This window comes from Streptopelia decaocto (genome assembly GCF_964273445.1).
Source record: "Streptopelia decaocto genome assembly, chromosome: 1".
Lineage (NCBI taxonomy): Eukaryota > Metazoa > Chordata > Aves > Columbiformes > Columbidae > Streptopelia > Streptopelia decaocto.
The window spans coordinates 110,857,561-110,881,645 of NC_138663.1; the positions used below are offsets into that span (position 1 = coordinate 110,857,561).

Sequence of the window (24,085 nt, forward strand, 5' to 3'; positions counted from 1 at the left end):
CTGGTGTTTCTCTACCTCAGTCCCCTTAGTGTCCAAGGGTGAAAAATATTCAGGGGCCAGAGTGTATCTTTGGGTTTTATATGTAAAACTGTACAAGGTGGAACAAACTGACATATTCTACCCAAGACAGTTTAACATTCTCCACATTTTTCATTCAAACTGAGCCAGTTTCTTCTCTGATGGGTTTAGGGTGTTCTGATTCAAGTTTCATTGAAACCTGGGATTGTCAGCTGCTAGCTCAGTATGCTACACTTAGCTTCCTTTTAAACTCACACTGTATTTTTATTTGATTCTAGTGCTCCTGGGGATAGGCAGTGTTGAAACAAAATGGATTTTAGCTGATTTGATTTTCCATCCTATATATTTTTATAAACTCAGAAATGACCAAGCAAGAATGCACTAGAGTAGAATATAAATCTTCTTCTGGGATAAAAATAGTTGAAATAGAAGACACCAGAGGAGACAGAAAATCAAATACTCTTTAAATCCTATGCCATTCTGAATTCTGTATTTCTGAATCTGATAAAATGTTTTATTTTTCAAAAGTTATTTTCTGTAATTTGGAAGACTAACTCAGTATTTCTTTAAAAATAAGAATATTAAAATTTGAATAGAACAAAATAAAAATGAACTAATGCCAGGTATTAATTTTCTTATTTTCTGAACTTTCAAGGGAAAAAGCTACGCTTTGTAGTGACGTTATATTTAGAAATAGAATACCTAATTATTAGGATGTCTAATATAATAAACAGAAGCACACTAATAAAAAGTTGCACATATCCTGAAACATATATCACTTTGTTACTAAGAAATCTTTTTTTTTTTTTCTTTTTTAAATCAAGAGCCGATATGCAGTTTTATAATTCCTGAACAGATACAACTTGTGCTACTGCCTTGCCATTTATTATGAAATTGTATTCTCCTCCACAGAAGAGGAAAAGTAAATGAGGAAATTTAGCTTGTAATTCACTCTACTAGAACAACTATAATCATGACATGGCAGAGCCCATCACTGCTGAATTGTTCATAAACTGTTCTGCACCATTTTTTCCACATAAACAGTTACTCAGTTATTTTGCAACCAAGAAGCCAATCTGGCAATCAAGAGATGAAGTGCCTAGGAACTGTAAGTAACCTGAAGCATTTCAAAGTAATCTGAAAGTCTAATACACACTGCAGAAAGGACACAGAAAATTTAGAGGAATTTTTACAAAGGAAATTATTTTCTTTAGTATTGTTTCATTCAGCATTATTAAAGCTAAAACCACTTGAAAATATATATATGCTTAGGTGTGGAGCCTCAGCCAAACCTGTTTTAAAACCGTTAATAACATATTATCTATATTTGCTAACTTGTGAATAATATATAGTGTATATATATACAAACATAAAAGGTTGAATAACCTGCGTTCCTTACAAAAAACATTTTCAGGTAAATCTCTACTGTGTTGTAAAGAAGCATGGTGTTTTAAAGGCAAATGTAGTATTTCAGTGACAATTTAAAAAAAAAAAAAAAAGGCAAGCAGTTTAAACCAGAAAGATTACAACAGCTGTATCATGGTCTTATGAAACAGCTCAAGCTTCCAAATATCAGCAGGCAGACCCTGTAGCTCAGGAGGAAAAATCTGGATTCCTTGCATGGCCATACAAAAGTTTAGCTTAGACTCTACCAAGACACAGATTGCATTCTGACACTCAACCAAAATTAAGACAATTCGGACAAGAAGCTTCATAAACTCCCGCTGTCTTTTGTAACAAAAAGCCTATACAGATTTTTATTTTAGTTCAATATAAATCTTTATTTTCTCCTCTCCCTGGCCTGAAAGATCATGACTTTAAATGTACCAGGTAAATATTTCATATCTAGCCTCATAAAATTGAAAATTACTACCTCTAGCAAGGGGAACAAAGATTTTCATAGATCTTAAGGCCAAAAGAAGTTATTACAGTCCATTCAGTCTTTAACCTCCGGAAGAATTCAGATCAGATAGACTGTTCAAATGTTTTGCTAAAATTGCCATCTTCCAATTCTTGAATTAATATTTTAGTTCCCATCTTCACCTTTTCACTACCACTGTACGATGTATGAGAAGTGGGTGTGTGTGAAACCCCAAGCCAAAATCTTGAGGTGGAAATTTCTAGGCTTCTTGCATCTAGGAAAAACATCCTTCAACAATGCCAGACAAAGGAATTAGGTTCTAACAGTAGATTTTAGTAGAACATAAGCAAGAATAATTTACTTTTTAAGCTAACTTAGGAAGAAAGAATACTAAAATAAAATGCTGAAAAGAAGACTGTTAAATAAAACTTAAAAAATGAAACATGTTTATGGTTTTTATAAGAACACCAGACACAGGCTGGGACATCATGGCAGGAGCAGCACCCACCTTCCCCGGCATTTGGACTGAAACCCTTCCGGGTGCCAGGCTGCCCTGTCACAGCTTGAAGGAGCGCAGGCTGTGGAGCTGGGAAATGAGCAACTGCGGCTCCTGCTGAAACCGATGAAAAATGTCATTCTTCATCCTCTGGATAATCAAACCCAGCTAAAATAAAACAGGTAAAAGCTAAAGAGAATAAAAATTATTTGAGTGGCATTGCTGTCTGGACAAATTAGTCTCACTGATTCAATTGCCCTATTCGTAAATTGTGGATAATATGACTTCTATTGCAGCCTCAGAAAGAAGCTGAGAAGATTAAATTATACTATCTGGAACATGAAAAGCACTATAAAAGTGCTAAGTAGCAATTATAAGATTTTATTATGGGTTAACCTTGGACAAAAAAAAAATGAAATAAAACAATTAGGCTTTAAATATATGAAGATTAAAATGAGAAAAGTATAGCTCAATGGGTCACTGATAAACAACCCAGTCAATTTAGCATTCATTGCACTCCCTCCTTCAAGCAGTCCCTAAATAATTACTGTGTACCAGCATATGAGCTTGATAAATTGATTTTATTTTGTTCATTGATTTGCCCATGTCAGAGTAACATTATCATTACAGAATCTGCACACTTGATAGGTACAACACCAAAATAAATTCCCAGGAATAGGAGAGTCAATGTTTTAAGAAAAGATCTCATTAAAAACATAATACTGACAGACTTCTCTTAATGGAAAAAATTGCCCGCTCACAGAAAGCAGACATTAAAATTCATTTCTAGTACTCCTTCTCCCTTTTCCTTCCTCTTGTGTCTCACTGAACATACATGTCTCTGGTTATATATTCCCTTCTGGTATGTCCTTTTGCTTTCTGTAGAAATGTTTCAATAGCAGACAATATATAGCAGGTCAAATTTCTGTTATAAATACTTTTCGGATATACTACTTCTCCCTTTAGCCACCCAACTCTCTGAGCCACACTCACTTAGCAAAGCCTGAATAAAATGGTCCCACAGTAAAAAGAAAAGTGTTACATGGTATTTTTTTTCCCTTGGGTAAATATTTACATTTCCAGGTTATTAGAGAAAGAAGACCTTTGAATGGAATCACAACAGTTCAAAAACATCTTCGGTTTAGTGTCATGTTAATACTCGATCATCAGACTAATATCTGTATGTGCTGTTTATATGGCAAACTTAAAAAGCCATGCTAAATGCTAGAGTCTCTGCAATAACCATGCCACTTGGATACTTAAACATTAATCTTTAATTCTCCTTCTAAAAGCTCAAGTCCCATTCTTATTTCTGATAAACTGATAAAGAGCAATCTCTTAAGAATGTTCTGGTCTGACCTCAATTCTGAATTTCAGAGACATAAAACGACAGACAAGTCTTTATACATGTGTTAGTCAGCTCTCTCAGCAGGCTATCAGAAACCAAGATCAGAGATTACCCATACTTAAAAAGTCAAATTTTGCCTGCAGACGTGCATGTTGAGCTCCCATTGAAATCAGCAGGGTGAGTTCATAAAACAGAAAAATTTGGCTCCAAATGAAATCTGTTGATCTAATAATAACATGTTCTACCAAACAGGTAGGAGGTAGAAAAGATTTCCACTTCTTACTGGTCACCTTTTTTCCTGCTTTGAGTTCAGGAATTTTTCTGTACTTTCTGTCAGGGAAAGGTTAACAGTATTATTTAGCCCAAAGGTCCTTAATCAATGAAAAAATAGTTAATCTGTTCCATTAATAATTGTGTTAACACAATTAACAGAAATCTGATGCAAATCAGGTGAAATCTGATGCAACTCCTTCCCAGGTGCTGGTTCTTTTGCAAAATGGTCTACAAGAGGCTGTTTCTCACACTAGTTGTGATTCCCAAAAAGGTTGACTAAAGAATATTAATTTCTTGTTTGTTCTGTGTCAGTAAAGTGACATTAATATTTCTGTATCTGATACACTACTGTTTCTCATTAAGTAGTATGGTAAAGAGCAGTCTGAATTTTAAAAGACTAAGGATTTACCTCTTCGCCTGCTCATCACTTTCTTATTATTCCTATGTAAAAAGGACTCAACTCTCCCTTAAAATAGGTAGCTTGATATAGACAAAAACCACTATGTAATCTAGTCTGCATAAAACATTCACTATTATTAAATTGGTAGCATCTAAATACAAGATCAGAAATGTATAGCTTATTTCAAAAGGACTCAGCAGAGGGACTGATGGTTCACTTCAGGTATTTAAAATGGGCTTAGGTCTGGGCTCTTGCCATAGTTACTGCCATAACAAACTCTCCAATCTTATGGGACTGATTACATAGCAACGACATAAAATTAAATCTGTAGCAGTTGCAAATACATTACTATTACATGTTAAACAACCACTTGTGAATATATTTCTTTTCATGTGAGAAAATAAATTGAATCATAAGCTGTTAAAATGAGACTACAAGACCACAGGACACAATGGAGTACATTTCATCTCCTACAAGCTAACTCCTGCTAGTACAACCATGTGATGAAGCACTCCATGGTTTTTAGTTCAATTTCATATTTAAAACAAACTTAGAAAACTAAACTTGCCTCCAACAGTGACAACCAAACAACTTTGTTGTATAGAACTACATTTTAAAAAAGGTAAAAACTATATACCAGGCTATACAACCAAGTAAGGAATGTAGTTAGTGGAAGTATCTTTGATGTTTTACAACATCCTGAAAGTTGACCCATTAACAAATTCAACAATCTTCAACTATTGCTTTTATCATATCAAACACCACAAAGTTTTAAATTCACAAATATATTATATATAATAAGGACATCTGTAGGATATCAGTGTTCCAGTGAATTTAAATAAGATTTTAGTTTATTTTAAAATAGAGTTTTTTATGTCCTGATATACTCTACTGATGTTTTAGTTTATATTGGCATTAAAAGAGTCACTGAAGTGTTTTTGCAATTTTGTAAATTCTATTTCATGTAAAACCTTTAAGTCCTCTAGAATGCCATTAGATCATGTCCTCCATTTCTATTATCTTACTAAGAACAATCTCTAGTCTACAAATATTTCATATCTACAAAAGCTGTTTATAGAGATAATCTTTAATTTTCTTAGTGATGATATTTTGGCTTTTGGAAAGCTGGTGAATGAATTAGGAGGAAATGGCTATTCTGTATGAATTAGTATTCAAAAATCAGAGAGTCCAGCACAGAACTTATTAAGTGGCTTACTGAAGAGAATAGGACAATTTAATTCAGATCGATTACAGACTTCAGTGGTGACAACTGATTTCAAATTAAATTGAAAAAATGTATATGCATTTCAATATAGTCTAAAGAGATACCACAACTATGGCATGATTCTGTGACAGAATTACATATGTATGAAATGGTAAACTTGAGAAGCATTTGTAACGGTAATTACTTCAAGTGTACTCTAAAGAAAACATTAATATTTCCATGTCCTACACTGCAGACAAATACTAATAGTTTACTATGCAGCTGTCAACCAATGGATGCTATCGTCTCTTAATTGTACAAACAATTTAAAAATACTTAATCAAATCTTAGTTTATGCTCTAAAATTCTGTATATTGAATGCTTTAGTATTTTTGATGTTTTTAAACTAAGAATAATAGGAAGTATAGCTATAGTGGGAAGTAATGCTTTTAAATGGCCAAAATACATCCTAGTCTATGAGTACTGAAACTGCTGAAGCCATACTTTAGGACCACTTATTTCTGTAGGCTCACCTGTTGCAAATTCTGCTAAATAGAATTTTTTTTCCTCAAATTTCTGTAACAGCAGTGAAACCAAACAGTGTTGCACATGAAAAAAAGTGATTACACGTGGTAGGAATTTGAAGAAAAAAGGAAGTTATCCAGGTAACTTGAAAAAATAACAAAAGTGGAACAAAAGTAAGTTTGTTCAGAATACCAGTCAAGTTAACTTACTTCCAAACACCAGTGAGTTGCGGTTGATATAAATTCAGACCTCCATATGAAAAATACTTTTTTGGTTGTTTTTTCTTTTTTTTTAAAGGAATATAGACTCTATCAGTAAAGAAGGTAATTAAAAAGAACTCATAAGTCGCTGTACGTGTAATGTCATTTTACTTTACAGATTGGACTGCATGAACTCTACTAGCATAACTTATTGTATAGCTTAATTTTATATTAGCAATCAGTTAAGAGGTGCATAGGCATCAAACTACTATCTGACCAAAATTTGCTGATCCAGTACTGCTGTTGATATCTAGTTGGTTGGAAATGCTGGTTATTCAATGCATCTTCCAGGTAATTATTTCTTGCGCAGTTTGTATGGGTCTATTTAAAACTAATCTCTTCATGTCTGGTGTACACCTCCATTGCTAGGAAGGACCGTTGTCTTGTTTTTAGGTGTCATTCATTAATTTTCCTGTATATGACCTCTACTCAACATTCTTCCTTCAGGAAGGATAGAAAATTATCAATTACCTAAGCATTTAAAACAATTTTGGAAGATTTTTTTCTATGAATGAGAACACAAATTAGAAATTCAGCAAGTGACTTTGCTCTCAGAATATCCATTGTAGGCAGCTGTCAGCATAGTTCCCTCATAATAGCAATGTAAGAGTCCACTTCTCTGAAATACCTCTTTTCAGCACAGCAGTAGCTGAACAGGATCAAAATGAAGTACAGAAGAATGCAAAAGGCTTGTTTTTTTTTTCTTTGTTGTTTTTGTTTGTTTTTTGTTTTTTGGGGGTTTTGTTTGTGTTTGTGTTTGTTTGTTTGTTTGTTTGTTTTTAAAATGAACTCCCTATGCTCATTCATTGTCCAGTAATTGAGGTTGCTGATTTATTATAAGTGTTTGTAATAATATAGTATTTTAACCTTGCCAAATCTATTCCTTTTCTTTCTATGGCCACATATGAACACAACTGAAATTCAGCTAATTATCTTAAGGGGCTGTCTTACTTTTTGTCTCATCTAGAGAATAAATGACTAGGGACAAAAGGACTGAGTGCAGACAGAAAGTCATTTTGGAGTAGATGATGAGCAGATCATTTCTGATCTCTGCATAATTGCACACTGTTCAGTTTACAAATTAGAAAGAAGTTTCAGGTTGACACTTTCCAGTAAACATTTGTCAATCACATACAATTGGCTAAAACTGTCAATTATGCTGAAGAGTCTGCAATAAACAGCGTATAATTCAGGCCTGACATCTCTAAACAAAAGGGTTACTTATGCAGTACTCATGTGAATTTCTCATTGCCTTTTGTTTCACAATTTGTAGAAAATGAATAGTAGAAATTGTAATAAAATTGTAATAGGCTGTGACAAAAGAATTTAAAGGATACTTACAGCCTTTGTGAATACACTTGTTACATTAAATACATTTAAAGCCATATTCTATATGCAAAGTTCATAGCCTTGCCATGTAACTACTCTATTTATAACTGTAAAAGTGAATCTGCAAAAATAATGAGCAGTTCTTAAGAAGCAAGATCCAGACTTTGGTGAACACTGCTCATGGGAAAATACAAGACACATGTCATTAAATTCTATTGTGCTTTTTACAGTTAACAATCTTTATATTGAGTCAAGGTGTCCTCTTTTTGTGACACCAATGGAAAATAAATAATTCTATAATAGAGTGGAGTTAATTGAAAATAAGACTACATTATTCAGCTTTTATTTGGCAAGTGTTCTTGAGGTACATACTTCTATTTTGAACTAGAGAGACCACAGACACTACTGCCTGATTTCGATTTTTTTAAAATTTATTTTACAGTGCTTAAAAAAAAAATCAGAAAGGACTTATATCCCCCACGGAGTCCAGGGGTTCTGCTGTTACTTCTAGTGTCGTATATGACAGAAAACTAAAGCAGTTATATGCCACTAGTGATTGGTAGAATATCACTGGGATGAGAAAGTGCTTTGCATTGTGCTCTCATGAGAGCAGAACAACCTTTAGTAATGTATAAACCACACTGTTAAAATTGGCTTCACAGTCACAAAATTCTGTTCACAACATCCTAAAATAGTGGCCTCTAGTTAAAAAAAAAACTTTTTCAGAGTCTAAAAGTATCAAAATCTAAAACTTCCTATGGGTTAATTCCTAACAATATTTTTCAGCAGATGTCTACATACAATGAAACAGCGAGGAGGTATCAGCTTGACAAGTAATGGCTGTTGCACACCAGCAGCACAACCCTCATCAAAGTTTGCGTTGGTATGGAGCAAATGAGAGTCTTTTGGGGAGAAAGAGAGGAAAGGTGCTTCTGCTGCCAGTTCCTGGAATGGGTCTTTAAATGCGATACCAGGCAGATGAGGCAAATAAATTGCATACCAGGAAAAGCTTATAATAAAAAAACCCTGTGGTGATCTCATGCAACCCTAAGTGTTCCATGCATTCTGATGAAAAAGATTAAATCTCATTAGTGATTGCAAGAAAGCAATCAAAATGATCAGCCAATGGATATCAGGGGACTTCTAATAGATTATTTAGGGCTTGAAGTGAATTTAAGACAGTTAAGTGACAGTTTGTATTTTAACAGACAGAAAGCTATGCTTGGAAGACAGAGAGAGAAAGAATGTGTGTTGTTAAGAAACTAGGTTATATCTCAGTCTGCAGATAAGATCACTCATATGAGAGAAGGAAAAAGGGAAAATAAGAGAGGACAGCAGGGAAGTATGAAGAATATTTTGATTATAGATCATCTGTAGTCTAGATTGTGTTCTTTGGGGTAGGTCTGTGAAACCATTTCTCTCTTGTCCTCAGAGTCAGAGATGAATACCAATACAACCTTAATACAGATCAAGGATCTGTAATAATAATCCATTAATACTGATCAAGGATCAGATATTTTGTGTGAGTTCAATGTTACACCATGACCTTAAGAGCTCCAGCAACTATAACTAAATAGAAAAATGACAAATGACACTGGGTAAGCTCATTCCCTAGGAAGTTATTCGTCAGCTTGGGTTTGGGAAGGCTACTGTGTTCCCGATTAGGAGAAGGATTTGCAAGAAATGCAATGACATGTGACCAATATTTTGAAGAGCTGCTCAGAAGGCTGATAATATAATTTGTAAAGAAAAAGCTTTTTAAGGATTTGCAGGCTCTATTTTAGAGTGACATAAATTATTGGTCTTGATTTACAATCTTTCTAAAATATTAATAAATTTCACTGTAGGAAAAAAATGTGAATGTCATAAATACGAATACCTGAGGTAAAAATATACAAAACCTAAAAACATATAGTTTTATGTAGGCCATCAAATTGCAGACACAACTGTAGCTTTCTTGGTATTTATTAATTTTACAAATATACTTACATTGCTTAGTTAGTACATGCATGTTTCTGCAGTATCTATGCTGGAACAACATTTTGTTAGAGCATTACATATATTTTAGGCAGTACATTTTGGAAAAATTATTGTACTACTCACATAGCTAATATTAATCAGCTTTTGGCCTGTTGTGCTCTTATATTATTTAAGCTAATTATGATCACTTAGAAGATGTTGAAAACACAATATCGCCGTGTATGCATCTAGCAGACTATAAGAAGCAGGGGCTGGCCACTTGGGAAGAATATAAGGCTGCTGTTAGAGGATGTAGGAAGGCAGCTAGGATAGCCAAGGCCTCCTTAGAAGTACAGCTGGCGAGAGGGGTCAAGGACAGCAAAAAGAACTTTTTCAAATACATAGCAGATAAAACTAATACCAGAGTCAATGTAGGCCCACTGATGAATGGGGTGGGTGCCCTGGTGGCAGAAGATACAGAGAAGGCAGAATTACTGAATGCCTTCTTTGTCTCTGTCTACTCTGCCGGAGGCTGTCCTGGGGAGCCCTGTACCCCTGAGACCCCAGATGAAGCCAGGTCAATGGAGGAGTTTGCTTTAGTTGATGAGGACTGGGTTAGGGAACAATTAAATAGTCTGGACATCCATAAATCCATGGGTCCAGATGGGATGCATCCGCGGGTGCTGAGGGAGCTGGCTGAAGTCATTGCTGGACCGCTCTCCATCATCTTTGCCGAGTCTTGGGAAACGGGAGAGGTGCCCGAGGATTGGAGGAAAGCAAATGTCACTCCAGTCTTCCAAAAGGGCAAGAAGGAGGACCTGGGTAATTATAGACCAGTCAGCCTCACCTCTGTCCCTGGGAAAGTAATGGAACAGCTTGTCCTTGGTGCCATCTCAAGGCATATCAGGGATAAGAGGGTTATTAGGGGCAGTCAGCATGGCTTTACCAAGGGTAGGTCATGCTTGACCAACCTCATAGCCTTTTATGAGAATGTAACAAGGTGGATGGATGATGGCAGAGCGGTGGATGTGGTCTACCTTGACTTCAGTAAAGCCTTTGACACAGTCTCCCACAGCATCCTCACAGCTAAGTTGAGGAGGTGTGGTCTAGACAATAGAGTAGTGAGGTGGGTTGCAAACTGGCTTAGGGAGAGAAGCCAGAGAGTTGTAGTCAATGGTGCGGAGTCTAGTTGGAGGCCAGTATCTAGTGGAGTGCCTCAGGGGTCAGTGCTGGGGCCAATATTATTCAATATATTCATTAACGATTTAGACGAGGGAATAGAGTGTACTATCAGCAAGTTTGCTGATGACACTAAGCTGGGAGGAGTGGCTGACACGCCAGAAGGCTGTGCTGCCATCCAGCGGGACCTGGACAGGTTGGAGAGTTGGGCGGGGAATAACCTAATGAAATTTAACAAGGGAAAGTGTAGAGTCCTGCATCTGGGCAGGAACAACCCCAGGTTCCAGTATAGGTTGGGAAATTACATATTAGAGAGCAGTGTAGGGGAAAGGGACCTGGGGGTCCTGGTGGACAACAGGATGACCATGAGCCAGCACTGGGCCCTTGTGGCCAGGAAGGCCAATGGCATCCTGGGGTGTATTAGAAGTGGGGTGGTTAGTAGATCGAGAGAGGTCCTCCTTCCCCTCTACTCCGCCCTGGTGAGACTACATCTGGAATATTGTGTCCCGTTCTGGGCCCCTCAGTTCAAGAAGGACAGGGAACTGCTGGAGAGGGTCCAGCGTAGGGCAACAAAGATGATTAAGGGACTGGAGCACCTCACTTATGAAGAAAGGCTGAGGGAGCTGGGGCTCTTTAGTTTGGAGGAGACTGAGGGGTGACAAAGGGTGAGTGCCACGAGGATGGAGCCAGGCTCTTCTCGGTGGCAAACAATGATAGGACAAGGGGTAATGGGATCAAGCTGGAACACAAGAGGTTCCACTTAAATTTGAGAAAAAACTTCTTCTCAGTAAGGGTGACAGGGCACTGGAACAGGCTGCCCAGGGAAGTTGTGGAGTCTCCTTCTCTGGAGACATTCAAAACCCGCCTGGACATGTTCCTGTGCGACCTCACCTAGGCATTCCTGCTCCATCAGGGTGATTGGACTAGATGATCTTTTGAGGTCCCTTCCAATCCCAAACATACTGTGATACTGTGATAACGGCTATATATGAAATGAAATATTATAGCTCATAAGGATATGAATATCTTCTGTATGTTTTTCATTTACCATTTAGCCAATAATCTTATGGTACGGTCTTATGATATTCATAAATCTTTCAAGTAAACATGGTACAAATGAGATAAAAATCAGGGGTTAGGTAGTAGCATCCAGCTAAATCTCGAAACAGAGTCTTGGTGCATGTCTGGCCTGCATATTGAGATGTCAGAAGGAATAAACAGACATCTACCTATTGATAGTACCTTTGGATTTTCATAAGTGTTAAGATATCTGTCATGGCTATTATTAGACTTTCATTACATTCTCTAGGAGGGATTTTATTTTCTTTTAAAACTGTAACAGGATTCAGCACTATAATTATGGAATGAACAGTTATCTTCACAGCTTTAGAAATAAGTGACTTGCTTAGTTTTCCATTGATATCAGGGATTCAGTGTCTATGTTCAGAATATATTTTTCTAAATCACAAAAAAATCCACAACTATAATAGAAGGCACTATCTATAAATACATCTCTTCTACGATTCTTCTGTTCACTTACGAATTTAAATGAAGACCAAAAAAATTTGCAGCTAACTGTTCATCAGCTAGCAAGTACTTCATTTGTGTTATATAATGTTTGTACAGGACACTCATTAAATTTTCTGTGTGATTAAAACTCATGGACTTTTTTTTATAAACTACATTTGATTTTTAAAGACATTTTTTTCTTTCCATTAGTAATTCTATTTCCTCTTCCTTAGATCCTAATGTTCTACTACAGAAAACAACAGTCAGCACAGGTCTCTTTCAAAATGACTGATGATTCCCATTTATGCGAATGGAACAGAGGCACTTTGTTCTTATCAAAATGGCAACTGCCTCTATTGTGCTCTGGCTGAAGGATCCCTGTGGTATTTATAAAGTCTGGCCATGGCAGTTTTGCTGAAAGAGGACAAGTCCTCATGAGTTTCTCATTAAGCAATGAGTTTAAGAAACAAACCTTGAAAACAGATAAGCATTCAGTTACAGACAATAATGGAAGTTTTTGGGGGGTTGTTTTTACTTTTTAACTATCTCAAGTTATGAGGCCTAGCTATGAAATAAGGTAGCAAATACAACCATCATGACAAAACAAGAAACTAATACACTTCAAAATATTTAAATACTGCTCTACAAGTATAGAAACAATTATGTACTCATCATACTTGCAAAAGTATAATAAAGAACAGCATTAATTTTCTATACTTTTATCACATATCCTTGTAACTATACAGTTTTGCTTTCTTTACTGTTAACTGCATCTCCTGCTTTTTACGCATGTCAGTGATTTACATTCTCAAGGTTGATTTGATTCCATTTTAATTTCAGAAATGATAGAACTCTTTATGTGTAGATTATTAGTTTGGGGTGTTTTTGTGGTGTGGTGTTTTTTTTTTTTTTTTTTTTTTTTTAATATAAATCACTATGTTACAAAGCTGTCAATTTCTCCTTTTGAGAGATAATTCCAAGCCAATTATTTTATACTGAGAAATACTGATATACTGACACATACCTTGACTTTCTCTAAGTGATCCTGCAGAGAGTCAATTAGCAGATCCCCCACTGGCTGCCAAGATCCCTTGAACAATTCAGCCTGGCGTAGTTTCAGGTCCAGTTCATCCATTGCCTCTTGAAGGCCCTGCAGTCTTTCAAGAGCATCATCTATCTTCTTTTGCCAATCAGCAGACTGTAGATTCAGCTTATCCCACTCAGTTCTGACCTCATCTGCTTGCCTTTGGAGAAGTTTAGTGACATTGTGGGCCCTTTCCTCAGGTGACAGCTCTAAATGTGAAAATCAAGAGGCTTTTAAGACATATTCTGTCTTAGAAGAAAAATAATTGCTATCTGGTTAAGTTCAAAGCTCAGTAAGAAACTATTCTTAACTAAATACATTTATTTTATTAATGCATTCTCATTTGAAAACCTTTTAACAAATTTAAATCTTGCCACCATATAGATCACTAAACTATGCATTTAAGTGCATAAAGGCATTTTTAAAAATGCAAGGTGTAGCTAAAAATTCATCAGCTGTGACCTGATTCAGCAAAATAGTTCTGCAGATACATAAATATTAAACATTGTGAATCTTTTACTGCAATTGAGAGGATTTGGGAGCTTCTGTAGTACAGAGACTACAAGTTGGATTTGAGGTTAAATTGCAGCTTTCAGATCTCAAATGGGCCTATAGTTATAGAAAGATCCTGAAGGTTTAAAGCCAGTTTCAAAATCTGCTTGTAAATATGCATGTCTATTTAGTGCCATAGTGTTCAGAAGGATTGCTAAGGGTTTCTTTCATCTATATTTTTAGCTTAGTTCATGAGTACTGACATTCAGCTTGAAGTGTAAAAAGAATGCTTTCAGAGCAGCTGGCAGAATTTATTTAATCATCACTGATCATCACTGATCTTTCCAGCAATGTGCCATTACCCTGCTCTTTCTTCAATTACCTCTTGGTTCTGGGTAGAGTTTCTCCAGTCCCTCCACAGGCTGCTCTGCTAAGAAGATTCGCACAGTCTCCAGTGCACTCCTGATAACAGGTTCTTTTGTTTTCAGCTCCCTCTTGAAAGTCTGAGACATGAAACAAAATTATTGTAAGTGGATATATAATGAAATGCTGAGTGCTAGCCTTTATTTTCATCAATTTAAGTGCAAAATTTCCAACAACAGCTTCCATGTGCATATTACAAGTAGCTAAAAAAAAATTAGTGTAAAAGAGATAATCAGCTTTTGCTTAACCTGAAATCACGTTGTATTCAAAGGAGCAAATGTACTGCCAGCATGCTGCAAAGTACCCAATGTTGCTGATCAAATTTTCACTGCAAGAGGGATCCCTTTTGTTGATTAACATCAGAGTAAGCTCAAAAACCCAGCTGCAAGGGGCAAGGCTTCATCTGGCCCTGTATTGGACCACACCAGCCTAGCTAATGGTTCTTGAAAGCAAGATTTACTAGTATGCAAGAGAAAATCCAATATATCTCACAGCTACCACTTTGCTACTGCTGCTGGCAACTGTTATATCACTAGGAAAAACAAAAAAAGACCTATGGATATTTCACATGTTAACCCATAACAATTAGTAACATAAAAAATTCCAGGATATTAAACCGTAATACTCTGTTGCAATAGTGAAGTAGATGCATCTCTTCCAAAATTACATGAACCGAGATTTTGGTAACATGGATTCGAGGCCAAAATGAAAATTCAGGAATACAATCTAGCCTTGATGTAGGCATGCATGAGTAAAAATAAAGGGCAGAAAGTAGTCCTTATGAAATAATTATTTCCTAGTTGCTTTAATCAGTATTTATATTTTTCCGTATCTTTATGTTTAACATTGTTCAGTGGCATTCTGCTTCTTTTCACATCAACTGTATTTCTCCCCTTCATCTCATCCTTTCCTGTCATTGCTTTCAGCACCTGTCTCATTTCTGGCCTATTCTTCCTCTTTCCTTTTTGCATTTTTCTTCCTTCAGCATAAGCTCCTTTTACTATGTCTCTTCTATTATCTCATTTTTAAATGACCATGAGTAAGATTCTTAAGGTTCATATTTGAAGTTTTGTGAGGCTACTGAAAGGACACATATCTCATGTTGTTGCTGTTGTTATTGTTCACTTTGATTTTGTTGTTGTTGTTGAAGAGAATTTAAGATTCCATTAATCTGAATCCATATGCTCACTGCACAAAAATACAGAAGAAACCTGGCCTGTGGGTTACATATTGCATTGGGTCTTTTACATATTATATTGAATTTATCTAAATGGTCCTTACCACTGTTTTATTTCAACATTTTCTTCTCTGTTTATGAAACAATATTGAATGCATACTGTTTCTGAGTAGCACGGGTGTAAAATATGCAGATAATTATAGTGCAGTGTAGCACAAAACACAATACTGCCAAAAGGAGAGCCGTACGCCGTGACTAGAAAGCAAATATTTTACTCCAGGGATTAGAAAATTCTTTTTACAACACAAGCATTATATAGGCTTCTTACATAATAAATTCACTTATTCGTTTAAATTAAATATTAAACAAAATTTGAGTTTATATGCAAACTAATGAAAGATTATAAATTCAATATTAAAAAGTTCATTACAGCTTGAATTATATTTGATATAGAATGCTCTGTATGGGAAATGCCTAACAGAACCAATAATGAGAATCACAGCTGCAGTTTATAATAAGAGCACTCACAGGTAAAAATTCCTAATACATTTCAGGAAAGTAGACTTAAGGAAATTAGTGCATTATTCTGTTATAAATACTTATATAAACTTTTAATCAAGTGGTCAAGAAATGACCATAAGGTTTGTAATTGTGAATCAGCAAAGTGTGCTTTCCTGAAGGAAATAATGAAGTAAAAAATGTTAATTCTGTGTCATGGACATGAGAGGGACTGGGATCCCTGCATGAAAACTGTGTGGGGTTAGTCCAGGGTTAAAAATCTTTAACTCAGACATTTTTAGATTGAGAAGTTTTTACAATTCATAGTTGACTTTTGCATGAAGTGCAATGGAAAGAGGAGCTATAATAAGATTTTTTCATGCCTCCAAATGAGGAAAATCTGATCCTTTAATTAGCCTTAATGCTCACCTCACGTTACATCACTCTGTTGCACTAGAGTGTGGCAGGTCTGCAGCTCAAGTAAGCCAGCAGGTAACATAACTTAAAATGTTCCTCCATGGACCGTGAGCTTTGCTCTCATCTGGTAGTGTCAAAAGTGACATCAGCAGTCTTACTGGTTTTTAAACATTACAATTGTGTAACAGTTTAAAGATATAGTGTGCTTTATAAACGTCTCCAAAGACAAATGATTTCTCAGAAATGTCTATGCCCAAAACCAAAGAGAGGCAGCACCCGCACAAAGGTCTGTTGTGCCCACACACACCAAGAGCAGGAAGGGAGTCACTGGTACTCCAGGGGAACACAGAAATACGCCAACGTACAGGACATTTAAAAGCCAGAAATGCCTTTGAGCTATGTACTTGGGAATGAGTAGTACTGCTGTGCTGGAGTGCTGTGGCTGTAGTCAGGTTGACCCCAGCTATGTGCATGTACAAAAAATGAGAAGGACACAAAATACCTTCTTCCAGCTTGTACTGCTTTTGCATAAAACCATACCAATCAAATACACTGAGTGGCATTTTATCTCCGAAAGAGGGCTAAAGGCATATTCCTCCAATATGTCTTGTGCAACAGAACAAGGATAGCACCATCAGATATGCATACTCATCCCATAAAATGTGTGAGCAAGAGTTGCCTTTGCCTTCTCAACTCAAAATAATAGAGAAAGGATAACGGAAACTTTATGACTTTGCATATTTTGTATTTAATCACAAAAAAAGAAAACAGTAAACCAATGTGCTAAATGTTTTCTCCTTGAGCTTTTCCCTTCTGGATGTTGGAGCTGGTGGATGTGATTATAGTCTGAAAATCCTGAATTTTAGAATAATACACAGTATAGTGTTAAAATGTATTTACAGTTTTTGTTGCCTTCCCTAGTTTTGATCTGCAGACTTCTACCAAGTGTAAGAAATTTAAAGAACGAAAAAACATGAGACTGAAGCTGTAGCATAGAACAGCATTAAAAATAATGAATGCTCATTTCATACTATCCTAGTCCAAAAAATGTTCTTTCTGCATGAAGATAAAGCCGTATTTTCTGATTAATGTTTTGTTGTGAAATATGGACATACTACCAATAAAAATCATAAGTAGCAATAAAAGATATCTTCTCACATTTTTGGGAAAAAATATATCTATCTAGAGCCCTGACAAATACATCTTTATAATAAGCAGACCATCATTGAAAGCAGAATTAGCCTAAATGAATGTCTAATTTACAGCTAATGATTTCAGGCTAATTTCATTGAATTCCTTAACATCTTCACACTTTGTGGTGACTGTAGAGGAAATCGAACATGCATAATGTATGACCTGACAAAAAAACAAGTAAACTACTTTATTTAAGCATCTCTATTTGTCATCAACACTACAGCAGTAATGGTATTCTGTCCACTACTTTAATAATACATATATTGATCAGCTTATCTCAGACCTCCCCTACTCCCTCATCAGTGTCCTTAAATCTCTTTAGATGGAAAAACACAGATTACTTAAATTGAAAGATGAAAATATAATGAGAAGAGAATTGTATTACTAAAACTAATATTACTCTCTGTTAATAGAAAAGCAGATATTTTTTGTTTTTAATGAATTTCAATGAGAAAGACTACAATTAAATTGATTCAAGATGTTTCCCAACCAGAATGCTTTTTAAAAATGGGTTTTGACCTCAATTTAAAAAAGTAGATATTAACTGTGCTACTAGAAAAGATTAGTGTGTTGAAGCAGAAATTGTACTCCTTACACCCTGTTGCTATGTGTTTCATGTGAAAAGGTTTCCAGGGAATTGTTAATAATTAACTTCTATATTCATTAATGCTGTTTATGCTATTAATACAATCACTACACAGAAGATGTGGCAGCTCTTGAAAGAATGAAAGGAAAAACAGGCTGTCTGCATTATGCCTAAGTTACATAACTGAGGTCAACAGTAACATGTACACAGTTATTAATACAATTTCAATTAAACATTATTATGAAACTTAGTAAAGCAAACTGTAAGATAATTAAATAATGTTTTGATGAAGAGCACTATTTTTTCTCATCGATTAACCACTGCTCTGCCCTCCCCCCTCCATTCTGAAATTTTGGCATAGACACAATTTCTTCTGATGCCAAAAATCAACAAAATGACCCACTATATATATAAGTTCAAAGAAATAGTGGTCATGTGGGTGTATTCGGGATAAATTCCAAATTGCCTTGTCTAAAAAGCACCTCACATTTATAATGCAACAGTGATTTTGACTGCATGGATATCTCTTTTCTCAGTTGAGTTCAAGCTCTCCTCTGGCATAGGTTCAAGTATTTGAAATTTTCATCTGAATCCTACTCTTAAAATTTTTAAAGCCAATTTTGTCAACTAAGAGCATTCTAATGGTAAGAACCACCTTCTTTTCATCTCTGCTATGAAGGTCTGAGGTATTCCAGTTGATCTTCTAAACAATGTGTGTTTTTCTTTAAATTACATCCTTAAGGGAAACAAATTAGGGAAATAAAATCAGCTTGTAACACTGCTTTAGAGAAAGGATTCAGGCATAAAATTATGCTTGCATTCATCATGCCATTGCTCAGTGGCAATCAGTTAAACTGCTTATAAAAAATGTCCCCTGCTGAGGCTTTTTCTCTTCTCCCATGAAGAACTCTACCTGGGTTCACTTCTGGTTTTACCTGGCAAAAACAATTCTTCACAGAAGGAAAAACATTGCACTGACATAGGAAGACTGAAGCTGGCAGTTTGGGTCATTGGAAAGATTGGTCAGATCAGGTAGATACTTAGCTTGTTTACGGAAGACTGATTTCCAGAACTGACATTCAGGAGAACAAAGTGAACAATCAGCAGATTCTTTTTCTTAAGACCAAAATTCAACTACCTTACTTTCACGTCCCACATGCTGAGAGCTGAGTTTTGTTCTTAAGCAGGGGCCCAAAACTCTCAGAAAAACACAGCTTCCCAGTACTGTGCTCCAGTTTTAAGTTAGATACTTCTACACTTGTGGTGCAAGCCATTTTAGAAGCATGTTTTTATGTTCAGAAATGAGCTAACCTGTTCACTCAGACGCAGCCTTTTACGTCTGCTTCTCTAAAAGAAACTTTTAGAGCAACAGAAAGTCCACAGTGCCCAGGGAAAAAAAATACAGTTGAAAAACTCCAAGCAGCAAACATAGATTTTGTCAAAGACAACTTGAATTTGACAAGAGTTCCACATGGATAGTTTTTCCCTCCCTCTCTGCAAGAGATCTTTGAAGAGCAGATAGCGTAACATAATTTCAACTATTATGTTTTGTTCTTTTATTCCACAGGGAACTGGAACACCTATAACTAGAAAGGCCTCACATTAAACTACAGAAGTGCTACAGAAAAAGAAAAGGAAAGAAGCCATATTTCTAAAAGGAACCAAAATGTTCTAGTTTTGATACTAGACATGATGACCAAAGATTTGTATCTGTATGTATCTGCATGAGGCAGAGAAGATAAACAAAAGGAGAAGTGAGGAGCTTTATTTTGTAAAGTCATTTGCACCTATTCATGGTACCTTCTCAAACCTAAGTTTTAAACACTTCAGCTGATTGCTGAGTGACAGAGAGATCACTTAGTCTATCACTGAAGTCTTGCCACCTTCATAATGAGCTCTGGGAAACTTTTGAAAAATATATGAAATTAACATTTTATGAAAAGTAATTTCTCTAGATGAAAAGAAAATTCTTTGATCTAGAAGTGAAGGTTATGTTTGCAAATACTCAAATATTATTCAAATAACAAAAGCTTTTTGGAACAATTCCACACAAATCCTTCTCTAAGTCTTGCTTTGGCTCAAGAGTTTTCTTTCAATAAAAGATTTGAGTTAATGTCAGGCTGAGTTAAAGCAACATCTATATTGTTTCTTTCATCCTGGTGTTCTGGATGGGCTTTAAAACTACTTTATGGAAGTTGCTACAAGCATCTGGCCAGAACAGACCTCTGGCATTTCATACATCTTAACTTTCAGAGGGGGAAAGGTAAAAAGGGATGGTGACGCTCTGTAATGTCATGGATATTTTGGCCTCACTGTTTCTGTGCTTCTAATGCTGGAAGTCCTAAGCAAAGATTTGTGAGAAAGACACATCCTACACATCACCTCTCCAGAAGGAAGAACTAGGAAATATGACCAAGCTGCCCCTTGCAACAAAGCATTCTAGTATCTTAGAAAAGCATTGTGCACTGACAGTGAGATTTTTTCTGTTCATCTTTCTCTTTGGCTTTCTCAGCCGTTAGGTGAAGATAAGCCCTTGAGAAACCATATTGCCACTGCCTCCCATCAGTCTGCTGCTGTAGACAAATACTTGTTTCCCTGTGCCAAAAGTCAAGTTCTATATGATATTTCCAGACTTTCCACAAATTTGGGGTTCCCAATAACTTAAAGCGGCAGGATGTGTCATAATCTCTTCCCAAACCTGATATTTGTTCTCAAATGTGTCCTTCAGTATGAGGGAGGATAATCTATTAGAGCAATATTTATAATACAGCTACCTGATGAATGGAGAAAACACAGGTATTCTAGATCCATTTTAATTTTATAGGACCATTTCACATTTCTCCATTAAGCAATCAAATCAGAGATTTAGGAACTTCATAACCAACACCTTTTGTTGCAAGTTTCACAGGCTGAAAGTTACATAGACACAGCAGAATGCTTTGACTGGGTGATCACAGGTTTTGGAATATTCTCTTCTCATGGTATCAAGTTGTGTAACTGACAACTTTAACAATTCAATAGAAAATATATTTGTTTGAAATAACTTTTTAGATGTCACACTCAAGTACACTTGATCACCAAACAGGAAGAAAAAACATCCCATTATATCATTATTTTAACTAAAGAAACATGTGGATGAAAGCAAGGAGAGCTAGAATACTATATCCAAGTAAATTCCAAGAAATGGAATAGTGGAGAAATGTCATAGTATAAATACTTACATAGCTCATTCTAATCACTATGGAAGATAAATACCTATTAAACATGAGAGGACAACTGCTTCGTATCAGTAAGGTTCCTTGCCTTTCATCTTATACTGTTCTCTGTAAAAAAACCAACCCTGGCACTGTATTGCCAGCTTCCTACTGAACCATGATTTGTCCTAGTGGGTTGAGGTCTGGTTTCTGTTATGGACATCTCTTATCCACTGGTGTTTCTCAGATAAAAGCTTTCATCAGAAATGAACACAAAAGAAACAGTCTCATCATAAGGGCGTAAGTGCTGAAGTTGGGTATACTGTCCCAGTTACCTTTCACATGGTTCCCTATTCCTTCTCAGAATAACAGTTTCTCCCTATTTACTGTTTCATTTGGCAATTCTTCAACTTTATTTAAGCAGCACACCAGTTTCTTAATGGGTTTCCTTATGTTACCTCTAAAAAAGCACCACCGAGGTACTAGAACTGTGATTTCACATTCAGACTTGAATAGACTGCAATGACATAGCAAATTAAAAACTGTTTACCTGAAAGCAGACATTAGGTTAGCATCAGACACATGGGAACTTGATTCAACACAGGAAACATACTTAAAGCATACATTTGCCCCCCTAAAAAAAAACCTGTGTGAAGAATTATTCAGCAGTAATGTGTTATTTTGAGGGTTGTTAATTTGGTGGGTTTAAAACCCCCCAACTTTCTATACAAGTGTTGGATTTAAGTTCTTTTTTACTACAAAGCTTAGTCTAGAACAGTTCCCATATGATGCTCTGCTACTGGCTTTCCATAAGAATTCTCCAATGAAACTAGTATGAGGCACAGACAGATAAAGTCAGTCATCATAACAGTTTCATGATGCACACAGTTGTGCCTTAGGGCTGATATCATATACTCTTTTCACAAACATTCCCAAAAGTTAGTAGCAAAATAGGGTTTCACAAAGTACACATGAAGTTTAAATGCCCAATCTAGAAGAATTTTCAGAACTACTTATTTAAAACCCAAATAATTTTAAGTTAGCATTTGTTCCGGCCATGAAAACTGGCTGTCTCTCGGAGGTCTATGAAAATGCTGTGTTGCTTTTCAAAAAAGCCAAGCGGCTGTTGATAAACACTTCCTTCTCCAAAAGGCTGTTATTCTAAGCTGTGCTTGAAAATTGTAGCTAGTACTCTCATGCAAGAAGTTCAGTTTTCATTGTCTTTAAAATATATTTTAAAGGGTATCTTATTCCAATGAGGACTATTTTCATGCATCACTAAATTGCAAAACTAAAAGCAATGACTGAAAGATTATTTTTTAAAAAATCATACCCTATGAATGTCATTCTGTTTCTGCACAGTGGGAAGATCTCCACCAATGGGTACTTGCTGTTTTAATTCATCCTCCTTCAATTGCAACCATGCCAAAAGTTCCTGAAGAGAGAGATGTAAACGCTTCCACTGGTCTGTACTGGCTTCCAAATGGGATCTGAAAGTATGTGTTAAACATAAGATATATTCAGGCACATTGAAAATAAAACCCAAGTTGTACAAGCTTGTTTACTGAAAAAGATCTGAGTGTTTCATTAGCTTAATGATTTCTAAATAGCTTCAGTAGCTTTGAATTAGATTCTGGCAACACTGATTTAAATTTGGTTCCACAACCCTGCCTGAAACATCTGTTATTTTCCCACCTCTTGTGGCGTGTATAGTTTTGTGTGTGTATGCACACATGTGTGTGTGTTTTCAAAATTATTTTAATTTTATTTTTACTTTTATTCTTCAGCAGCGAGTAATAATAGCTGTGTTGAATTGTCAGTCTCAATAAATATGCACAAATATTTTGCAGGACTTGTGTGTGAGTAACTTAGTTATCATTTGGGATTACTAGGAGATAAATTAACTAAAATGTAGAGAGTAGTTTTCAACTCTGAGAAGAGCAAGCATTTCTCTAAACCAACCCACAAACCATTCAAACTCACACAAGATTAATTTGGTTGCTCACCTTTAAGATAAAAGAACCAATGCCATCCTTTCCCCAAAAAATAATGAGGAAGTTGTTATAGCGAATAGAATCCCCTTACACTAACCAAATGTCTGTGCCATTTGAACAGAGGTATGAATGGAAGTAATTGAATTGGAATGGAAAAATTAAAAGACACAATACTACTTTGTGCAACGTCTCCACCATAAAGACATCTTCAAATATTTCCTCTGTATATGTGTAAATGTGGGGATTTTTTAATACTGGGATCAAGTATTGAGCTACTAATTTTCAGCAACCATTGGTACTGGGGAGAGAAAATATGTGACTGAAATACTGCTGGACTGATCAAATCTTCAATGTTGTTTACGGAATAGATAAGGCACTCTAAAATTTTGTCTTTCTGCACTTATGAACATGCTTTTTTTTAATTTCTGGTTTGAAGAAATGCCTAATTCACTCCAAGTTAACATAAGAATTCCACTTAGAAATTCAAATCAAAAGCAGCATTACGTAGCAGTGAAGTGATAATACGTACTGGAAAATAAAGACACATTTTATTTCATATATTTCCTGCTCAACTTCCACTTTGTTCATATAACATTTCTTTTTCAGTGATTTCGCATAAGATCACGTATTTTCTGACAGTGAAAATTCTGTACCTATATCTCATA

General features: G+C 35.8%; 1 protein-coding gene across 12 annotated transcripts in view; it reads right to left on the reverse strand.

Annotated features, from left to right (window-relative positions):
• DMD (dystrophin) overlaps positions 1–24,085 on the reverse strand; it is a 1,259,796-nt gene that overhangs the window by 177,404 nt on the left and 1,058,307 nt on the right. For all 12 annotated transcript variants that reach the window (XM_082049442.1, XM_082049444.1, XM_082049438.1 and 9 more), the window contains 3 exons: positions 22,760–22,916; positions 14,320–14,440; positions 13,386–13,654 (listed from right to left, as the gene is read on the reverse strand). In XM_082049442.1, coding sequence (XP_081905568.1) covers positions 13,386–13,654; positions 14,320–14,440; positions 22,760–22,916 — 547 coding nt within the window. The remainder of the gene's footprint in view (positions 1–13,385; positions 13,655–14,319; positions 14,441–22,759; positions 22,917–24,085) is intronic.